At 39.3% G+C, this 19,937-nt stretch overlaps 1 protein-coding gene across 14 annotated transcripts in view; it reads left to right on the forward strand.

Annotated features, from left to right (window-relative positions):
- The first annotated feature begins 557 nt into the window (after nucleotides 1–557).
- The window catches only part of LUC7L2 (LUC7 like 2, pre-mRNA splicing factor), a 66,243-nt gene continuing 46,863 nt past the window's right edge, over nucleotides 558–19,937 (forward strand). For 2 of the 14 annotated variants that reach the window (XM_054560683.2, XM_063725798.1), the window contains exons 1-4: nucleotides 3,012–3,144; nucleotides 5,994–6,077; nucleotides 17,248–17,318; nucleotides 18,907–19,001. In XM_054560683.2, coding sequence (XP_054416658.1) covers nucleotides 6,040–6,077; nucleotides 17,248–17,318; nucleotides 18,907–19,001 — 204 coding nt within the window. In that variant the 5' untranslated portion in view covers nucleotides 3,012–3,144; nucleotides 5,994–6,039. The other 12 variants (XM_054560682.2, XM_063725799.1, XM_063725801.1 and 9 more) reach the window with 12 other exon arrangements.

Genomic DNA, 19,937 nt, shown 5'->3' on the forward strand with positions numbered 1-19,937 from the left:
GTAATCACTGAAAGAATAAAAATATAATAAAATGAAACTTTCATACTACTAGAGTGGAAAAAATTGGAATGATTAAAAATCAGGCAAGAAAGGAGAGAAAAACATGAAATAGGTGAGACAAATAGACAAAAATAAGAGTTTTAGACATGAATATAAATCATCAGTGCTTCCAAGAGTGAACATCACTTAATTCACTCCTCAATTTTGATCATTATGTATTGTATAGACTATTTTTAAGCCCCAATTATATGCTGTTTATAAGACATCTAAAATATAAACAAGAACTCAAATCTCTTCAACAAAACATAATTATTCGTTTTAGTGTATTTCCCTAAATACATTGTTTTTCAGGGTCAGATCACATTGTGTACATAATAGTGTATCCCTCTAAGACATTAATTTGCACATTTTTCTATTATTGTAAATCAGTTCGCAAAGGATATCCTAGTATTTTGGAGTTTGGAATTCAGAGTTCTCTGAATAACTGAAGAGAAGCTATTTTGTCTATTACTAAAGATAATGTGATTCAAAAGAAATTTTTTTTTTTTTTTTGAGACGGAGTCTCACACTCACCAGGGCTGGAGTGCAGTGGCGCGATCTCGGCTCACTGCAACCTCCGCCTCCTGGGTTCAAGCGGTTCTCCTGCCTCAGCCTCCGGTGTAGCTGGGACTACAGGCGTGTGCCACCACGCCCGGCTCATTTTTTCTCTCTTTAGTAGAGACAGGGTTTCACCATGTTGGCAGGCTGGTCTCAAACTCCTGACCTCGTGATTCGTCCGCCTTGGCCTCCCAAAGTGCTGGGATTACAGGTGTGAGCCACCGCGTCCAGCCTCAAAAATTTTCATTGGCCCAATACGGATTTATTTTTGAGATAGTCTTGCTCTGTACCCAGGCTGGAGTGCAGTGGCATAATCTCAGCTTACTGCAACCTCCACTTCTCGGGTTCAAGTGATTCTCCTGCCTCAGCCTCCGAGTAGCTGGGATTACAGGCGCGCGCATCCACGCCCGGCTAATTTTTGTAATTTTAGTAGAGATGGAATTTCACCATGTTGGCCAGGCTGGTCTCGAACTCCTGACCTCAAAGATGATCCGCCCGCCTCTGCCTCCCAAAGTGCTGGGATTACAGGCATGAGCCATCGCTCCCAGCCGCAATATACATTTAAAGGAATTCTGGGACTATTACTACTATTCATGTTTTTTATTGATCTGCTAGTAACAGTTCCAAGGCGATGAATATACAGTGCTAATGGAACACAAATCTCTATTATTTCCTTTCAAAGTATCCAGGAAGTGCCTGTCTTCTTAAACATTTGATTTTATTAACTCATTCATTTTTCTTACAGTTTTAAATTTCTTTTTAGGCGATGAATATACAGTGTTAATGGAACACAAATCTCTATTATGTCCTTTCAAAGTATCTAGAAAGTGCCTGTCTTCTTAAACATTTGATTTTATTAACTCATTCATTTTTCTTACAGTTTTAAATTTCTTTTTAAGCAACCTTTCTTCCTACTTAAGGAATTAATTTTTTTTTTTTAGACGAAGTCTCGCTCTGTCACGCAGGTTGCAGTGCAGTGGCGTCATCTCGGCTCACTGCAACCTTCGTCTCCCGGGTTCAAACGATTCTCCTGCCTCAGCCTCCCGAGTAGCTGGGGAGGCGCCCACCACCACGCCCGGCTAATTTTTATATTTTTCGTAGAGACAGGATTTCACCATGTTGGCCAGGCTGATCTTGAACTCCTGACCTCGGGCAATCCGCCGCCCTTGGCCTCCCAAAGTGCTGGGTTTACAGGCGTGAGCCACCGCGCCCGGCAAGGAATTAATATTTTACTAAAACAGTTTTTAGAAACACCAGGGAAAGGCTCTGGGCTAAGTATTTTATTTCAGTTTGTTCTCACAGCCACGCCATAGGAGACGTGTGACCACCTCCACCAACCCTACGAGGGGTAGAACTAAAGCCAAGGCCCCAGTCACAGGCCGGGCTTCAGAATCCAGGCTTCCCTGCGGCCAGCGCCGCTAGCTCCCTGCTCCCCGAGATCGCCTCCCCAGTAGCTCAGAAAACGCTGAGTTTTTGTGGTTTCACATTCAGACTAAGCCGCCCACGACCTTGTAGGTAAAGATGAATCCGAATGGGTCAGCGCGTCTGTTTCCTAGGGTACTGCTTTGGGGCGCTTTCTCCTGAAGTCGACACTTCCCAGCCGAGGAGACTTAAAGCTCCACGCAGCGGAAGGAACGCGGCCCCGGCGGCGGCGAGACAGGGCTGCTCCCGGCCGGGAAAAGCGCACGAGAACCAGGACGCGTCCACGCTACTCGGGGCGGGCGTTCGCCCCGAGCACGCCCACCTCAGACGCCAAGGAGGCTGACCGCAGTCGGGTCGACGATGGGCATGGTCTCTACTTACTTTCCGCCCAGGCTAAGCCTCTAGCGCATTTTGCTAATTTGGGTCTGAATCGCCATCACCGCGGGCAGCGCAGCCTTAACCCCCAGCTCTACAGCCGGGAGGGAATGTAAGATTTGGCGCCTCGGGGCGGATCCGGCTTGCACAGTTAAGGAACCAGAGTATCGCGAGATCTGGGGTAAAGGGGCGGGAGGAGCACGCGTGCACGCGCCCAGAGCCGTTAGGGTGGAACTCCACTCGGGCGGGGCGGGCGGAGCGATACAGCTAGACGCCAGTTGGTGGAGCCCCGCGGGAAACGACTGAGCGCGAGGAGCGTGCGCGCTCCCGTCGTGGCGACGGTGGCGGCGAGCGGCGTCAGAGCTTGAGGGGGGGTTGACGGCTTCTGGCGGGTGGCGGTGTTGAAGGCGAGAGCTTGCTTGGCCCGTGTCGCTTCTGTCCCAAGAATCGGACGGAGAGTGAGGGCACGAGGGTCGCTGTCGGGGGCTGTCGTCTTCCACGTACACGTCGTCGTGAGGCGCGCAGTCCGGACTCTCCCGCAACCCCTCCGGCTCCCTTTCCGCACGCCTCGAGGCGGCGGCGGCCACCGAGACAGCAGCGCACCTTTCCCCATCCCTTCCCCTTATCCCCAAGCCCAAAAGGGCCCGGTCTGCGCCCCACCCCCGCCCGTCCGCTACGCCGCCGCCGCCATGTCGGCGCAGGCCCAGATGCGCGCGATGCTGGACCAGTTGATGGGCACCTCCCGGGACGGTAAGTCTCTGCCAGGGCCCTGGGGGTGGGGGAGGGGACGGGGACGGCGAAGGGAAAGGGTTCCGAGGGCGCACCTGGGCGCGCGCGTATGGCTGAGTAAGGGGCTCCCAGATTGGTAACATGAGGTCCCCGTCCCCCGTCCCATCCAATCAGGGCTTGGCAGGCGGGCACGGGGGGCGGTGACCATGCGGATTGGCGGGAACTGCTGCCAATGGGGTGAGGCGGGGCCTGGAGGCAGAAAGGAGAGTTTGTGCTTTTAATGTTGACTTGGGTGAGACGGGAGAGCCCGCGTCTCTGTTGCGTGGTTGGGGGGCCAGTTTTGTCGCTGGTTAGGTACCTGCGGAAAGCTAAGGCCTCCATCCCCGATCTAATTCCTTAACCCAGAGCTTTGGGATCATCCCTCGCCGCCGTCCTCCAGAGTACCTAGAGAGAAGCTTCCCCCTCCTCTTCCTGGGTCAGGAGGAAACCTTTATTACTAACCCAGTCTCAGAGATACACCCTCGAGCCCCACAGAAACAACCATTTTTATGGAAAATCTGACCCAAACCATGGTTTCTTAAGTGGGTGTGTTTGGCCCCATTTTGTGGGAAGGAACATGTTGTGGCCTGTTTTTCCGAGAGACCTCCATTTTGTTAGACAATTTAATAGAGGCTTTGTTCAGCAAATATTGACAAATGTTGCATGTCCCTAATAGAACGATTTTGAAAATTTGGTACCCAGTGAAGTAGAATAGAGGAGAACAAAGATCCTTTCAGGCGCTTAGTTTAGAATCTGTATAGAGAGTCCTTAATTGCTGGATTATCCTTTGTCGTAAAGAGAATTTCTAAATAAAATGGTGAAATGCTGTTGCTTTTTTGGTGATGATAGTTAGTAATGTACTCTCAAATTCAACTTAAATACATTCAAATATGTAGGAAAGGTCTAGTTCATTACTTTCTTAACACAGCAAAATCCTTGGTAGTTTTTATGTGTTGCTTCTTTAGGCAGATAGTTTCTTAGCCACTTAGGAAATGCTTTTTTTCTTGAGAAGTTATTTAAGTGTATTGATTTAAGAGAAAAGGCACATCTTAAATTTAGTTTTTAAGTTACTCTTTTAATTTACATGAGTGCTTTACAGCAAAATAGGAGTAAATTTTTAAAAACTATTGCATTCAAATCTTTCAGCAGCGCATAGAGTGGCTTTTCAGTGTTCACATTTTCAGTTTTAATAAAAACCCATATTGGGAACTTTTATTTGTAGAATATATAGACAAATAGGTGTAGATGGCAAACCTACTTGGGGTTGTGTAGAGAGGAAAGATTGGGAAGGAAATGTGTTTTGTATGGAAAGTTAACATTAACTTAAAATGCCACTGGAGAAACTTTTTAACTGTTATCATTTCTCACGTTTAGATAAGAATGGTTACTTTATCACTGCAGCATGTCTTAACATTCCTCCTTTTCCAACATGAGAGAGGGTATTGGGAACGGGCTTCATTGGATCCTAGCTAATAGAATAACTAATCTGTGTAATAAAATTAAAGAAGTTATTTAAGACTTGCTTTACATGATCCTTTAAATCCTTGATGGATACCATTTTTGGGATCTTCTTCATGGATTGGATTTCTTAGTTTTACTGGGAGGGTAGTTGGATCAAGGTAAACCATCTCCTGATAAGTTTCTGAATTAGGCAGCCCGTCTAGCATTGCAAAGCTAAATTTAAATATATATATTTCTGTGTGTGTAGTCAGCAGAAACATGGATTTCTTAAAATCCGCTTTGTGTATTTTTTTATGTGTCTGTTACTGGATTTTTTTTTTTTAACCTTCAGACTTAGAGGATTTATGATCGAACTCATATTTACGAGTCCACAGTATTGTTTAGCTGAAATGACTGGATTTTCACTGCTGTATTGGGTTAGAAGTAAAAAATATACTACTTTCAAGGGAAAATAATTGAGTGGAGTTTTTTTTAGATATCAAAATTCTATATATGCAAAATAAGAATTAGAACATTCTTTTTTTTCTTACCATTTAATGAGTTTATATATATCATTTTATGATTCAGGACTTTTAATAATTAGGATTGTTCTTTTTTAGCATACAGTCAACTTCAAGTTACCCAGGGATAGGGGAACATGGAAACGTCCCCTGAATAACACCATGTAATTTGAAACCATTTAATGGGAAGCCTTGTATTGGACACACAAACAGCTTATGGGAACGCTGTTGGGTGTCTTTGGCACTAAGAGGTGGAAATGGGTATCCAGGAGGTGGGAGAGAGATGGAAAAGGTAGGTAGGAGGGTATTTAAGGCAACTCTGTCCTTTTTTTTTTTTTTTTAATTCCAGAGACTGTAAAGCAGCTTCTCTCTTTTTTGGAAGTGGGGTTCAAGGTGGCAGTGACCCCCTGAACCCTTAGTGTCCTGTCTGTGAAGGAATCTGAAGTGGCAGAGTCCTGGGGCTTTGGGAAAACATTACCTCCTCACCCCCTCAAGGTTTCTTCCCCCTCCCCTTCCTGACAGTTTTTAATTAGTTCCTTTTAAAATTCATTGGAGATTTAAGTCTGTTAGTTAAATATACCTTAACTTGAATTACATAAAGTAGTTAATCATTTAGATTACCTAAACTTCACTGGAATCCTTAGGAGTAGGAATTTTGTTAGCAGGGAAATAGGTAATTTTGGATCACTGGGCACTTCAAGAAAGGACATTCCTGGGTGAGTGGTGGAAGTTGGGGGCTTTAGACAATCTGAGGGCAGCATGATGGTGCCGGGAGGCTGGGCAGGGGGACTGCCAGGAGGTGGGAGAGAAATGCCTAAGGGAGGTGGGAGGGCCAAAGACAAACTCTGCCTTCTTTGCAATTTTGCCTAGGGCCCTGGTGGTGGCAACCGCCTGTGTGCCACTGAAAATCGTGCCGATGCCTGGCATACAGCATAAATGGAAGCAGGGTACCGCGTGAGTTGAAACATTGGTCACACTATATAAAGTTTGTATATGTGAATCAGTGTAACTCATACCCATATAACTGGGGGTCTGACTGTATTTGGATTTTTCTGATAAGGCATCATGGGCTAAGGAAAAGAGCACTGGGCTGAGACTCAGGAGACCTGGTTTCTAGCCCCAGCTGTACCTCTAATTGTAACCTTGGGTAAGTCACTTAACCTTTTTTGCCTCAAGTTAAATCTGTAATTTGTTATATGGGAAACCAAATAATTTCCTATGTTATACTCAGAAATGTTGAAAAATAAATATATTTTAAGTTTTTTTAGAAAGGAGGAGCTATAAGTAGATAGTAATTACTAGTATCTTATTTTATCTCGTTTATGATTCATTACGCTTTATAAATATCTTTCTGTTTTAGTTGTTAGTATTAGCTGAGGGGAGAGGGATAATTTGTTTTCCTTGAACATATTCTATTTGAAAGCAGGGAGGAGGTGCACAGGAAAATCCAAGAAACAGTTTGAGAAGTGTCTGTGTGACAGTTGGAAGAACCCAGTACCCTCACACAGACTATGATTTTTGCTCAGTTGGATTAATTGCAAGGATGTTCCTTAGCTAAAGCCCCTTTGCCAACAAACACAGTTTGATCATAAGTCTCTGGTCTTGATCCCAGGAAAGTCTGGGAAGATGCATGCAATAAGAATTAAATAAAATTGAGGGCGTGGATTTAGATTACATCTTTTTTTTTTTTTTTGAGACAGGGTCTCTGTCGCCCAGGCTGGAGTGCAGCTGGGCTCACTGCTGCAACCTCCACCTCCTGGGTTCGAGTGATTCTCCTGCCTCAGCCTCCCGAGTAGCTGGGATTACAGGTGGCTGCCACTACGCATGGCTAATTTTTGTATTTTTAGTAGACACAGGGATTCTCCATGTTGGCCAGGCTGGTCTCGATCTCCTGACCTCAGGTGATCCACCACGCCCAGCCTAGATTACATTTTAAGCTTAGAAATTAGGTAAGTTATAGAAGGTAGTTCTGAGGGTTCTGTATCTCTTAATTGCTTATACCTTTAAATGGGAGCAGAGAGCACCTTTGAAAGATTAAAATAAGCAGGAATGGCAGCCTGCCCTCCAAAACAACAAGTAGACTAGGAATGTTAGATAGAATTTTATAGCATCATTAGTTGTCCCTTATGGTTAGGGACTGTTTTGGGCAAGTTAAAACTTTCAATAATTTTAACTATTTTAAATGTTAATCTTTCTAAATTGTAGGATATACTTCCTCAGTTAACATATTAATCATAATATTTTTGCTGATCAGTTGTACAGTAGTTATAGTTTGTGGGATATAAAACTGAAAGGATACTCATCCTCATACCCAGGAAAATACAGTTAAGAAAGCCATTTACCTGTTGCTAATGTAAGGTTAGTAGTACATAACCGTGTAATCTGTAAGATAATATGACATTTCTGCCTTTCTGCAAAATTACTGAATCAAAGTTTGAAGTAGTGCGTTCTTTAATGGATTTTATTTATAAAATCATCTTTACTGTAATCTGTGTTCCTTGACTTCTCATCAACATTGAAAACATTTTCTCTTAATTTTTTCTCATTAACATAATGAACCATATTCATTTCTTGGTCAGTTGTAAGCCATTCTTTTATTCCACTTGGATTGTTCATTTTAAGTGAAGGAGGCGGAGCCTTTAATGTATAAGCAGACATTTTAAAAATAATAACAGGATATTTCTTAGTCTAGAGCTTGTAAATTCTTTAATATAAGTAGTTTTATAGGATTAAACAGTAGTTTCTCTGAGTTTCAGTTAACTATTTAACTTTATCAGAGTTTCAGGCATATCCAGAACACTGAAAGCACCTGCATAGTGAATCAATGAAAAAAGAAAAGTTTTACTCATTTTGCATTTTGAACTCTGAATAATATTTCTATCTACACAGCAGCCCAGAAAACAATAAAAGTATCACTTCATATAACATTGCATCGTTCCTGGATTCTCTGCAGTTGTTTAGTTCTCCTCAAATAAGCATATGCTTCTGAGACATTCTTTTACTTCAGGTAAATATAAGCAAAACAAAGAAAAATCATTTTGTCTATTTCTGCATCAGTTCTATAAGGAGCAAGTAAATTCTTTATTTTCGTTTAGGTTTGATGTTGTCATATAAGGATAGATGGTAGTGTTCTACGTGTTCAAGATGGGTAGTAGGAATTCAGTGGCCATGAGGTGTCATGGATCAAGGTCAGGTTTAGTGAATCAGGTACTCTTCAGTAACAGGTGGTTCATACAAAGCATTGAAGCTTAAAGTTGCCGTGAGCTCAGCAAGCAGAAGCGTTGAGAAGACAGGCAGATGGTTTAAAACTAAAGGTCAGTAAGTGGGCAAGACTAGTTAAATGAGGCAGATACTCCCCGAAGATGGAATTCCAGAAAGGTGCTTGAAAAGGACTGAATCCTTAAAGCCTACTGCTGTTAGTATGTAGAGTTCTTGAGGAAACAAGCAGTTTGGCATAACTTAATCTACTAAGAAACTATAAGAAGATGAAGGAAGTTGGAACATCTTACTGGAAAAAGAATGAGGGAGTGAATGAGGGTAAGTTTCTGACTGGAATCTTGTGAATTCAAAACTTGCAGAAAAGCTATTCTGTTTCCTTTTTGTTTAGGTTCTCATGCACTAGGAGCTGCTAGAATAGATATTGGAAGGCAGGGCCAAGATAGGTCAGTTATTCAGTTTTGCAAGATTATTGAGGATATAGAGAAATTAATTTGTAAAAACTCTGAAATCATCTGCAGCTCCATGTTTTTGTTTGAACTGAATAACTTAGGACTTTGAGAAGTCAAAGCCATCAGAAAGTAACATGAAGTCCATTCAACTGAATAAATGTCATATTTTGCTATTAGCATAGAAAAGAGTCTTTAAAACTTCTTTCCAAAAAGCACTCAGTATTGACCCATATGTTCCAGTGTAGTTGTGAACCATGTACAACTGATGTTTGACTTACTTGACTCAACATGAAAGGAATTTAACCAGCTGCCCTTGCTGAATTTTGTCTCCTGAATATGGTAAATGGTTTTTGTTTTTAATCTTCTTAATACCTTAGATTTCTGCAGACACCAGTTTTCTCTTTTAGAGTTAACTGATAATTATTGGATAGTATCTATAGTTACTTGGCTGTTCTGTTCTATATTCTGCCCTAGTATTAGTTTAAACGGTAGACTTTTCTCTTAAAGTAACTTTAATAGTTTAACTAATAAAGTTACTTGAGGGTATGTTTTAGATCAGGGACTGGCACTATGGCCTCCTGCTTTTGGTAAATAAAGTTTTATTGCAACACATCCCTGCCGATTCATATACATATTGTCTATGGCTGCTTTGGCTTATGACAGCAGAGTTGAATGGTTGCAACAGAGTCATATGGCCCGCAAACCTAAAACATTTACCATTTGACTCTAACAAAAAGCTTGTTCACCACTGTTCTGGTTTAGTTATTCTCAAAGTGCAGTCCTTGGACCAGCAATTCAACATCACCTCAGCATCACATCGTATTGTTAGAAATGTAAATTCTTGGACCCACCTACTGAGTCAGAAATTCTGGGTATGGGCCCCAGTAATCCATGTTTTTAGAAACCTTCCAGGTGATTCTGATACACATTAAAAGTTTGAGAAACCCTCTTCTAGATCAGTGTTTCCCAAATGTTTGTCACACTTATTGCCTTTATTATTCTTTATTTTTATTTATTTTTTTTGAGACAGAGTCTCTGTCACCCAGGCGTGAAGTGCAGTGGCCTGATCTTAGCTCACTGCAACCTCCGCCTCTCGGGTTCAGGCGATTACCTTAGCTGCCCGAGTAGCTGAGATTACAGACGTGCACTGTCACGCCCTGCTAATTTTTGTATTTTTAGTAGAGATGAGGTTTCACTGTGTTGGCCAGGCTGGTCTCAAACTCCTGACCTCAAGTGATCTACCTGCCTTGGCCTCCCAAAGTGCTGGGATTACAGGCGTGAGCCACCATGCCTGGCCTTGCCTTTATTATTTTTTACTGTTTTCTGTTTATTTAATATTTTCCTTTATGTCAACTCACTTTCTAAAAATTTTAAGTTAATTTTAAAATGAAAGTTTATACCACCATAAAAATAAATACAATGAAAACAAAATGGTGTATTATATAACTAGACTCTTGTCACTTAGGGTTCCTGTGCTAAAAATTAGAAGTTGTTAAATTTATTAAACAAGTACTGTTGCAAAACGGGAACTTTTTTTCTTGACTTAATCGTGATTAATAATTTTCTTACTGAGTGGTATTTAAAATGTCGTGTTGGCAAAATCATGTAACACCTAAAGTCATCTTTTGTGCAAATCTCATACTTTGGAAATTACTGTTCCAGGGAGTATTCATGTGAAAGGAAAGCTGTTTGAACTATGTATATACCCAAGCCAGTAAGCAGAAATGACTGGACAGAAATACAAGCCTGTGAGACAGAGAGCTCTAGGAGATCCCTAGAGAGGTCCATCTAGACCTCCAGGGTGAAATTACCTCATTTAGCTCAATTTCTCACCTCTCCTTTAGTGCTTTGGTCCACGGGGGTCGATGGTTCTGCAGGATTTCACCAACTGGTTCCACAGTGGGAATGTGAAAAGGTACCTGGCTGTGGGAACAGCTGCTTATCAAAGAGAGGCCTGATAGAAATGCTAGGGGAAGTGGCTGTGAGTCTGCATTATGGACGGAAGCAGAGCGGCAGGGCATGTTGCTAGGACTAAGCAGTCGATTAACCTGAGTCTGGACACCATGTATAAATATTTTGAAAAATTCCTGTTACAATTTAATTTACTTCGTTGTGTTAGAGGGAATGCTTCCCTGCACATGGTGTTTATTGGTTGATGTGCTTTAGGGTATAGTAATTATTTATAGCAATAGATTGATACCCAGGTTGCTGAGTTGCGTTAGTTATATCTTTATTTCCTTTTCTTAGAGATTATAGACATAATTTGCTTCTGTCATCTTTTGACTAAAAATCTAATGGGAATGAAGAATTACACTTGAATGTTTATTTTTAAGTAATAAGCTGTGATACTGATTGTAGGTGTCTGCATTTAAAAAAAATCTTTTAAAAAGTAAAAAGGTCAAAGAAGCATCTATATGATTGAATAAATGTTATTTTGTATATTTCTGTCAAATTTTAAAAAATGGATAAAGAGGCCAGGCACTGTGGCTCATGCCTGTAATCCCAGCACTTTGGGAGGCCAAGGCGGGTGGATCACCTGAGGTCAGGAGTTCAAGACCGGCCTGGTGAAACCTGTCTCTACTAAAAATATAAAAATTAGCCAGATGTGGTGGTGGGTGCCTGTAATCCCAGCCACCCGGGAGGCTGAGGTTGGAGAATTGTTTGAACCCAGGAGACGGAGGTTGCAGTGACCCCACACGGTGCCAATGCACTCCAGCCTGGGCGACAGAGTGAGACACCGTCTCAAAAAAAAAAAAAAAAAAAAAAAAGGAAAAAGTGGATAAAGCATTACAAATACAAATAAAGTCTTTCGTGGTCCCCTTCACAGTCTCAGTCCTTTCACCAGAGGCAACCCTTTTCGTAAATTTGTTGCATATTCACTGTGAGGCAGTATTTCTGCTGTGTTGTTTAGTTTTAAGGCTCACGTCTCCTTCATGGTAATCTGTTTTTCATTTTAACTTCTTCCTTTATCATTGGATTGTCTATCACCTCTGTCCTTTGATATTCTCATCTTTTTTTTTCTTTTTTATTTCTTTTCTTTTAGATTTGGGGAGGCTCTAGGTGGCTTCTGTAACTATCACCAGCTGATGAGAGCTTGTCTTTTTTAATAGATAAATCAGCCAGTTACTTTTTCTTTGATTATTTTCAGCTATTGCTTGGTAGCCAAAGATAGCTTTCATTACTTCTAATTTTGTATATAGAAAGTTCTGGATGATAGAAGGCACCAACTATCCAGAGTGCAATTGTTACTATATCAGAATTGCAGCTCTGCAAGTAAGTATCAAAATATAAAATCTAGCAGGCTGCAACTTTTTATGCCATGTATCTTAAAATAAATTCTATATAACCCATTTTAGGACTTAATTTTAAAGTAACTATTCAGGCTTTTCTGATGTCTCTTGTAAAATTTAAGAAGAGAAATAGGCTGATAGATTTCCTAAAGCAGCTACCCCCCAAAACATGATGGCATTGATCCCTGCCAGCTGCCAAGACCCTTTGCTTGTATTAATATAATGAGAGAAGATAGGTGCAGGGCATGGAATAGAGCCCTTGGAATGGAGATTCTTTAGTATTCCTGTTCTCACATTTTCATCATCACCATTCTGGTTAGCTTCAAAAGATCCTACAAGGTTTTTCTTCTGCTAACAAGGCTGTTCCCCAGTCTCATTCTTATAATCTTGTGATATGGATTTTCACAGACAAGTGGGCCAGATTTTTAACATTTTAAAAACATTATTAATCTTTGATCATATCCAGCAAGAATGAACTTGTTCTGGAAATTTCTTCTACAATGGGAATTACATTTTTAAAATGTTCGGCTTGTCATGGGGATTATGGTGGAGGGTGATACTGGTACCTGTTTCTCATTATAAACTAATGGGACCATATGAACTAGAAGATTAAGAAGGATAGCTTTTCTGAGCTGTATAGCACCCTTGTGTTTACATTTTCTGGAGGAAAGAAAAGCTGCTTTGTTTTATTAGAAATGACTTCATGTCACATTTGGAAGGCAGACTGTCATAATTGTTTTTTCCCGTTGCCATCTTTGGCATAGTACTCTTTCTTCCCTTTCCTTATGTAATAAATATATGCCTGGAAAGTTTTACATGGATCAAGACATATTAAATGTTTTCAAAGCATCTGTATTATTATGTTAAGACATGGTGATGAGTCCTTTTGTAAAATGAACCCTATCCTCTGGACGGTTTAAATATACAGTGGGTTAAACTGAGTGTATATATTAACAAGGGAACATGTAGCAAGGGAGTAATGTTTTTTTAAAAGGTTAATTACAAAAGGATTTGTATAGGTGGATTTTAAGCTGAATTCTAAAGGAACAACAAAGGTAGGTGGGAGAAGTTGGTAGAGTGGGTGAGAAAGTTTGAGGAAGATGTAAAAATGATCAGATTGGCTCCTTGGTATAAGAGTTACTGTGCAGCAGTAGTCATCGCTTTTACTTTGATTCCACATGAAGACACAAGGGTTTTTTGTTTGTTTGTTTTGAGACAGAGTGTTGCTCTGTGAGCCAGGCTGGAGTGCAGTGGCGCTATCTCAGCTCACTGCAACCCCTAACTCCCAAGTTCAAGCGATTCTCCCACCCCAGCCTCCTGAGTAGCTGATATTACAGACATGTGCCACTACACCCAGCTAATTTTTATATTTTTAGTAGTAACGGGGTTTCACCATGTTAGCCAGGCTGGCCTTGAACTCCTGACCTCAGGTGATCTGCCTGCCTTGGCCACCTAAAGTGCTGGGATTACAGACATGAGCCACCGTGCCCAGTGACACAAGGTTTTACTTGTGCACTGCTTTGGATCTCTTCCTGCCCTGGACTAGACTAGAAATTGGCCATGGATGTTTATACAGTTACCACATTATTATGTGAACTCAGCAGCTTATGTTGGAAGAAATGGAGGGAAGAAATTGGAGGGAAAAAGAGGGAGGAACGTTTCTCTGCATTTAGGGATTCAAGGGGTCAGGAAAATAAACTTTAAGCTTTTGGTTGTACACCTCTCTAGCTCTAGCTTTCCTTTCACTGAGAGGTTATGGATCTTGTTTCAGAGGGAAGGAAACTGTCCTGTCCCAAGCCCACTGTGACACGTGACCCTTAACTAGTATACCTGTGGGGAGGGCTTCAGTTGCCACCCTAGAGAATGTGGGAGGGCTTCCCTTCCCCTGCCCCCATTTGTAGACATGGGAGTGTCTCCATTGCTTTGTATGCTGTTGCATTTTCTCCTCCTCCTTTGTTTTCCCTAAGCTAAGCTCTAAGCTAATTCTGTACAAAATACTGATTGTTTTTGTAAATTGCTTGCCATGAATGCCTGATAATGTACAGTAAAATAGGATTCTGCATACCATTAAATATGTCAAATATTACAAACTTTAAGGTTCTTTTGAAATTACAATACTAAACTCAGTTCACTTTTGCTTAGCCTTCACAGTTGTTGATCACATAGCATGGTCATCCACTCACAGCTTAAAAAAATACAGGGAGCATCGGAGAGAATGGGTAAAGTAAAATTTTGATGTTTTTAAAATAGCACCTAAATCTATGAAAGTTGATTTGGTTTCTTGTTTGTATGGGAGGGAGAGGGTGGGTAGTACTGGGGGGAGGGGGCGGATATTGGGAAGATAGCATGCAACGTATAAACTCATGTCAGATACTACCTAGGCTAAGGTTGTAATGTTACTAATAAAATTTAAGTGTTAATATAAGTTTCAGAAAAGGCAGGGCCATAGAATGGCAGTGTTGGGAATTACAGTGGGCTTATTTTTTCCCTCCTGATATATGGAAGGGAATTTTGAGAATAGCAGTATTTGAGTATAACTTAGAGAGGAGGCCTGTTTTTAAAGTGACCTGTCCATATTCCCTGAGTGGAACTGACTGCCTTAGGCTCTGATACATTGGTGACAGACCTGAAGATGAATAATATGCATCCTCATTTTTATTGTATACTTGTGACTCAGGTGTTCTCAAAGATTATATTTCATGAAACTCATGAAGGTGTTGAACAAAAGAGGGAGGAAGGAGAGTTGTTGCTTGGTAGAGAATTTGGTAGAAGTAGGAATTAATAGAAAAGTTGATGTTTCTATTAAAATGAAAAACACCTCACTTGCTAGAGTTCTAAATCAGGTTTCTAATTCTAAAAACTTGGCTGTGTAGTTAAGTACAAGGCCTAATTAACTATTGTAGAGGTTATAGGACAGAGAGATCTCCATGTTTTTATAGGTGGGATATTTTTTGTTGTTGACAGAAGTAACTTCGCTTGATCTCTGTTCCATTATTTTAATTTTTTTTTTTTTTTACTTTATACACTAAAAATTTGGATTAAAAAATGAAAAATGTAAGAAATCAAATGTTACTCAAAAAGTGTTGTTCTGATCCCAACTCAGCAATTCTACATGAAGCCATTTGCCAAAGCCAGATATGGTTTACTTACTGTTCCCCCAAACCTTCTTGCTCTTATAAGCTTTGTCAAAGCTGTTACTCCAGGTTGTAGTGCTTTTTTTTCTACTTTACTTTGATCTAAGTCCTGTCTTTCCTTCAAATTTTGGCTACTTATTGCATGAAGCTTTTTCCAATATCTCCATTCTTGGTGGTAATTTTAGTCTAAGAATTCCTGAAGTGCTACCTAATTGAAACACACATTTGATACTTGGATCATGTTATCTTGTATTATAACTTATTACTCCATTAATATATCCTCGGCTGGGTGCAGTGGCTCCTGCCTATAATCCCAGCATGTTGGGAGGCCGAGGCAGGAGGGTCATTTGAGGCCAGGAGTTGGAGATAAGCCTTGGCAACATAGTGAGACCCTGTCTCTACAAAAAAATTTAAAAAATTTAAAAAATTAATATGTCCTATTTCTTCAGCAAAATCATGGGCTCCTTGAGGGGAGAGAGCTTGTCTTATATGCCCCTTTGTAATTCCATTGCCTAGCACAGCAGATGTGGTCACTAATAGGTTTGATTCTGTGATTTGGATCCAATGTCATTGTGACAGGATACTTTTTTCCCCCATAATTTAGGTTATTTTTATATGACTTTATGCCCACAAAACCCAAAGATAAAACGCATTAAATTGAAAATAATTTCTTGTAGTATAAGGTGATTTGGTTCCTATTTGCAGTTCTTTCTTCTTCTTTTTATAAAATAGGCGCTGTTTTACCTAGTTTCTTATGAAAAACATGGTTTGGGCCAGATATCTTGACAGAAACCAAATTACCAGCATTTTTCTTTTAAAAATCGTTGGTTTAGCTGAATTGTACTTCTATGGAATAAGCCCAAATAAATTTGTTAAGTACTGCATGGTTATGCAGCCAGGTTGTTTTAAAATGTCAACCTTAAAGTCCCCAAGGCAGAACTTTAAAAATATCGATAAACGGTCAGTTGCTATTCTCTCTTAGGGTATTTCTGTATCTCAAATTATTAAGCGTTTTATTATTTCATTGTTTTAAAGATTTCTATAATGGCTGCTATTTGATAGCTGTATTTGTTGTGTTTGCTACAGTTATCAAATATTTATGGAGCACCCATTCATTTGCGGTGAGGAGTTATTTTAAAATGTTTTTTGGCATTTATAGAAACAGATTCTGATTTTAAAAGCTCACCAGGGAAGATATGTACAACTATTATGTATCCATAAAAATTTTAAAAAACACAAAAAAGCTCACCAGGGATACTTCCTGGTTTGCTATATTCCTATTAGGAATTGTTCATATTTTAACTGATAGCCGTGTCTTCAGGGCACAATTAACTTAATATTTGAATGTAAGTTGTTAAGCACAAATCAGTTACTCTACTTAGTGAGATGTTTGATTAGTAAAACTTCATGAATACTCATTTTATTCTAAGGCCTGAGCCATTAGTTTAACAAAGCACTGAAATGATTCTGCTGTTGCCGTTACCAAAACATTTAGATACTTTTAGCAGGAAGACTATTAGATACATAAGGGCTTTTTGTTTTGTTTTGTTTTGTTTTTTGTTTCAACTTTAAAATTTTATCATTTTAAAATTGCTTAATATAATTAGGGTACAGATTTAAAATGAAATTTTTTTCTTAAATGGTAGGAAGCAAAAAGCCTCTAATTAAATAGCATTGACATTCTGATATGAGCTTATCATAGCACCATTCTAACATGAGCTTGAGGTCCTCACCAAAGTCTTGATGAAACATACTTTTTAAAGAAATAATTTTTTAAAACCCCACTTGGCTCAAAGACATTGTCTAGAGCTCCAGCTTTGGACTTTTACCTGTAGTCAGTCATACAATTATCTGGGGTTATACTTGTTAAGTCAGTATTTAAAAAAATGAAACACCCTGATTTTGTTCACTTTTGTTTTTATATAAAATAATCTTTACAGTCAACATGTACTTCTAGATGCTGTATTGAAATTGCTGGCAGAGTTTATTCTATACAAAATGAACAATCTGGCCCCTTGTTTTATTTGTAAAGGTTCAATGTATCTATGCCTGCCTACCTCAATCTGCAAGGGAGTGTCAGAAAGGCCCCGCATTCGCCAAGCCGTGAGTTATTGCTAACTTTTCAGATGTGTTAATGAATGTGGAACAAAAGCAGTTGTGTTTAAAAGGAAAAAGGACCATCAAAATAACTTATAGTAGCAGCAGGCGTAAACACTAAACTGAATATTCCAAATTGTGTCAAAAATAACCTACTAGAGACGAGCTTCTAGAAAACCTATTGTTGAACTGCTCTGAAGCTATCATTTTAACTATAAATTACTGTTGTTAAAATTTTATATACCCTGGTTGCAAATTAGAATGTTTTAAAAATATCTTTAACCAAGTTAAAACAATTTGAACAAAATCTTACCCCATCTAAAAATGATAGTATTTAGTTGAATTTAAGTTAAGCTCTTTAGTATATGACCATATAAAGGGGTAAAGTTTTAATCTTTTTTTGTTATTTATATGCGAAAATACAGAAACTAAATGATTGAATCACATCCTACACGAAAGTTTTTGGAGTGCTCCAGGCATATCATGTGAAGTACAGAAGTATTTATATCTCTTTTGGCACCAATAGTTCTTGCTTCAGTAATTCACCAGTAGGTTTTCATTCATCGATAATATATCAGTTTAAGGCTAAAATAAAACACCTACATTTCTTAGGGCTTATCATTCTATATAGAAAGAGGAAACATCCTTATGAGTTTTTTCTTTTGTTTTTCCAAAGAGATTCTAAGCAAAAAAAATTGTAACTAACATCTATATTTTGTTATTGGAGCTAGTTACCTTTCTTTTTCTTAGATTCTTTAACATTTTGAGTAGATAGCTATATTTGATAAGCAGGTTGGATGCTTCTGTTGCTTAGGAGGTAGGTGTATTGTGTTATATGAAGACAGAATGAATTTAAATATACCCAGTGTGGCAGTATAAAAAAGCTCAGACTACATAAAACTTGGAGGTGTGGAACCTTTGGACGCATTAAAGTTAACGTTTCTAGGCAATGTGCCTTTGTCTGACTGGTGTGTGAGTCCTTCTTCCAGGTTTGTACGCTCTTAAACGCGTTATTCTACCCTCTCTAACTCCTCCCAGCAGCAAAAGGGAGACACTTCAGCTGGAACAAAATAGTGGAAGAAATGGCGTCTGGGGTTCAGTGGGGATTCGCAGTGTGTATGCAATGTTTGCAAGATTATTTTTTATGTTTTTCAATTACTGTAAATAAAAATATATCAATGCTTAGTGTCAAGAAGGGAACATTGTATACCAGTATAAACTCTCTTAGTGGGTCTGCAAGTTGCTTAACCTCTCGGGGCCTCAGTTTTCTCATCTGCAATATGAAGGAGTTGGACTCGATAATCTTTAAAGTCCATTCCTGCTCTAAAATCCTATGCTTTTCTGAAGTACTCTATTTAACAGAATGCATTGCTTTCTCACTTTGACTATTTGAATTATGTATGCAGTACACTTACTGCAACTGCATGTTGTCTAAAATAGTTTTTCTATAGGATGTATATAAAAACTAATCCCTCTTGAGCTGATTTATAATGTGTGTATATAGCCACACATAAAAAGCTAGTAATAGTAGGGCTCTCAGAAAATACTTTCCAGTTGTCTAACCTTGAATGTTATTAACTCTTCTATATTACAGGAGATACTACTCGTCAACGAATCAAATTCAGTGATGACAGAGTATGCAAGAGTCACCTTCTCAACTGTTGTCCTCATGATGTCCTTTCTGGAACTGTATGTATTTACTAAATGTATTGTTTGATTACTGATATGCTGCAGTAATGAACTGCTGGATAAAGTCTTAATTCTGTGTCAAAAGAATTGACTTGTGAGGGGAGATTTGCATCCTTTATTGTTTGTTTATTCAGGATGATTACTTAAATCTTCAGGAATGGGCTTCCTCACAAAAGTGGTTGATATGTTTTGTTTTATAATTTTTTCCATTCTTCAGAGCAGTTTTTTAAAAGCATTTTTTATTTGGAATACAGAAGTAGTTATATAGCATTTGTACTTTTAGTTCAGAAATAAAATAATGTATTTTTAAAGTTCCTTTTACTGTTAAACAGAGTAGACTTTTATCTAGTACAGTATACATTTTTGTTAAGATTTGTACACATTTATATTGTGGAATCAGTGGGGAAGTATATTAGTAAATATTTATATCCACACAGCTTAATTTGGGAGTATTGTCACTTAAAATGTTGCTCCTGCTAATAATGTAAAGCTCAATTTAGATTCTGTGTCTGCAGAGATGTTGATCTTAAGAGTATCATAGTTTTAATTTGGAAGATAAACTGCACGATGATGGACCTGTTGGAATATGGAACAGAGAGTTTGATTCTCTGACTTTTGGATTTGGTTGAAATGATTACAAGTAGCTTCCCTTCATAGCTGCATCTGATGCTGGTGGGGAGCTAGTAGGGGCTAAACCTCGAGCTGGCTTTAGTTCTCATTTGCCAGAAATGACTGAAATGAAGAAAGATTTCTGACTTGCCTTTTCAGAAGCAATGAGTTTCTTAGCCAAATGAGTGGTTTCTTCTTTGATAGGAAGAGTTAAAATTAAGGACATGCCCCAAAGAGATATGTATCAAGGCATATGCAACAGGAAACACCTTTGACTTTTTCCAGGAGGAAAGACAGTTGAAACTATATTATGTTAACGGGAAAAAA

Source organism: Pongo abelii, chromosome 6 (assembly GCF_028885655.2).
Source record: "Pongo abelii isolate AG06213 chromosome 6, NHGRI_mPonAbe1-v2.0_pri, whole genome shotgun sequence".
Classification (NCBI taxonomy): domain Eukaryota; kingdom Metazoa; phylum Chordata; class Mammalia; order Primates; family Hominidae; genus Pongo; species Pongo abelii.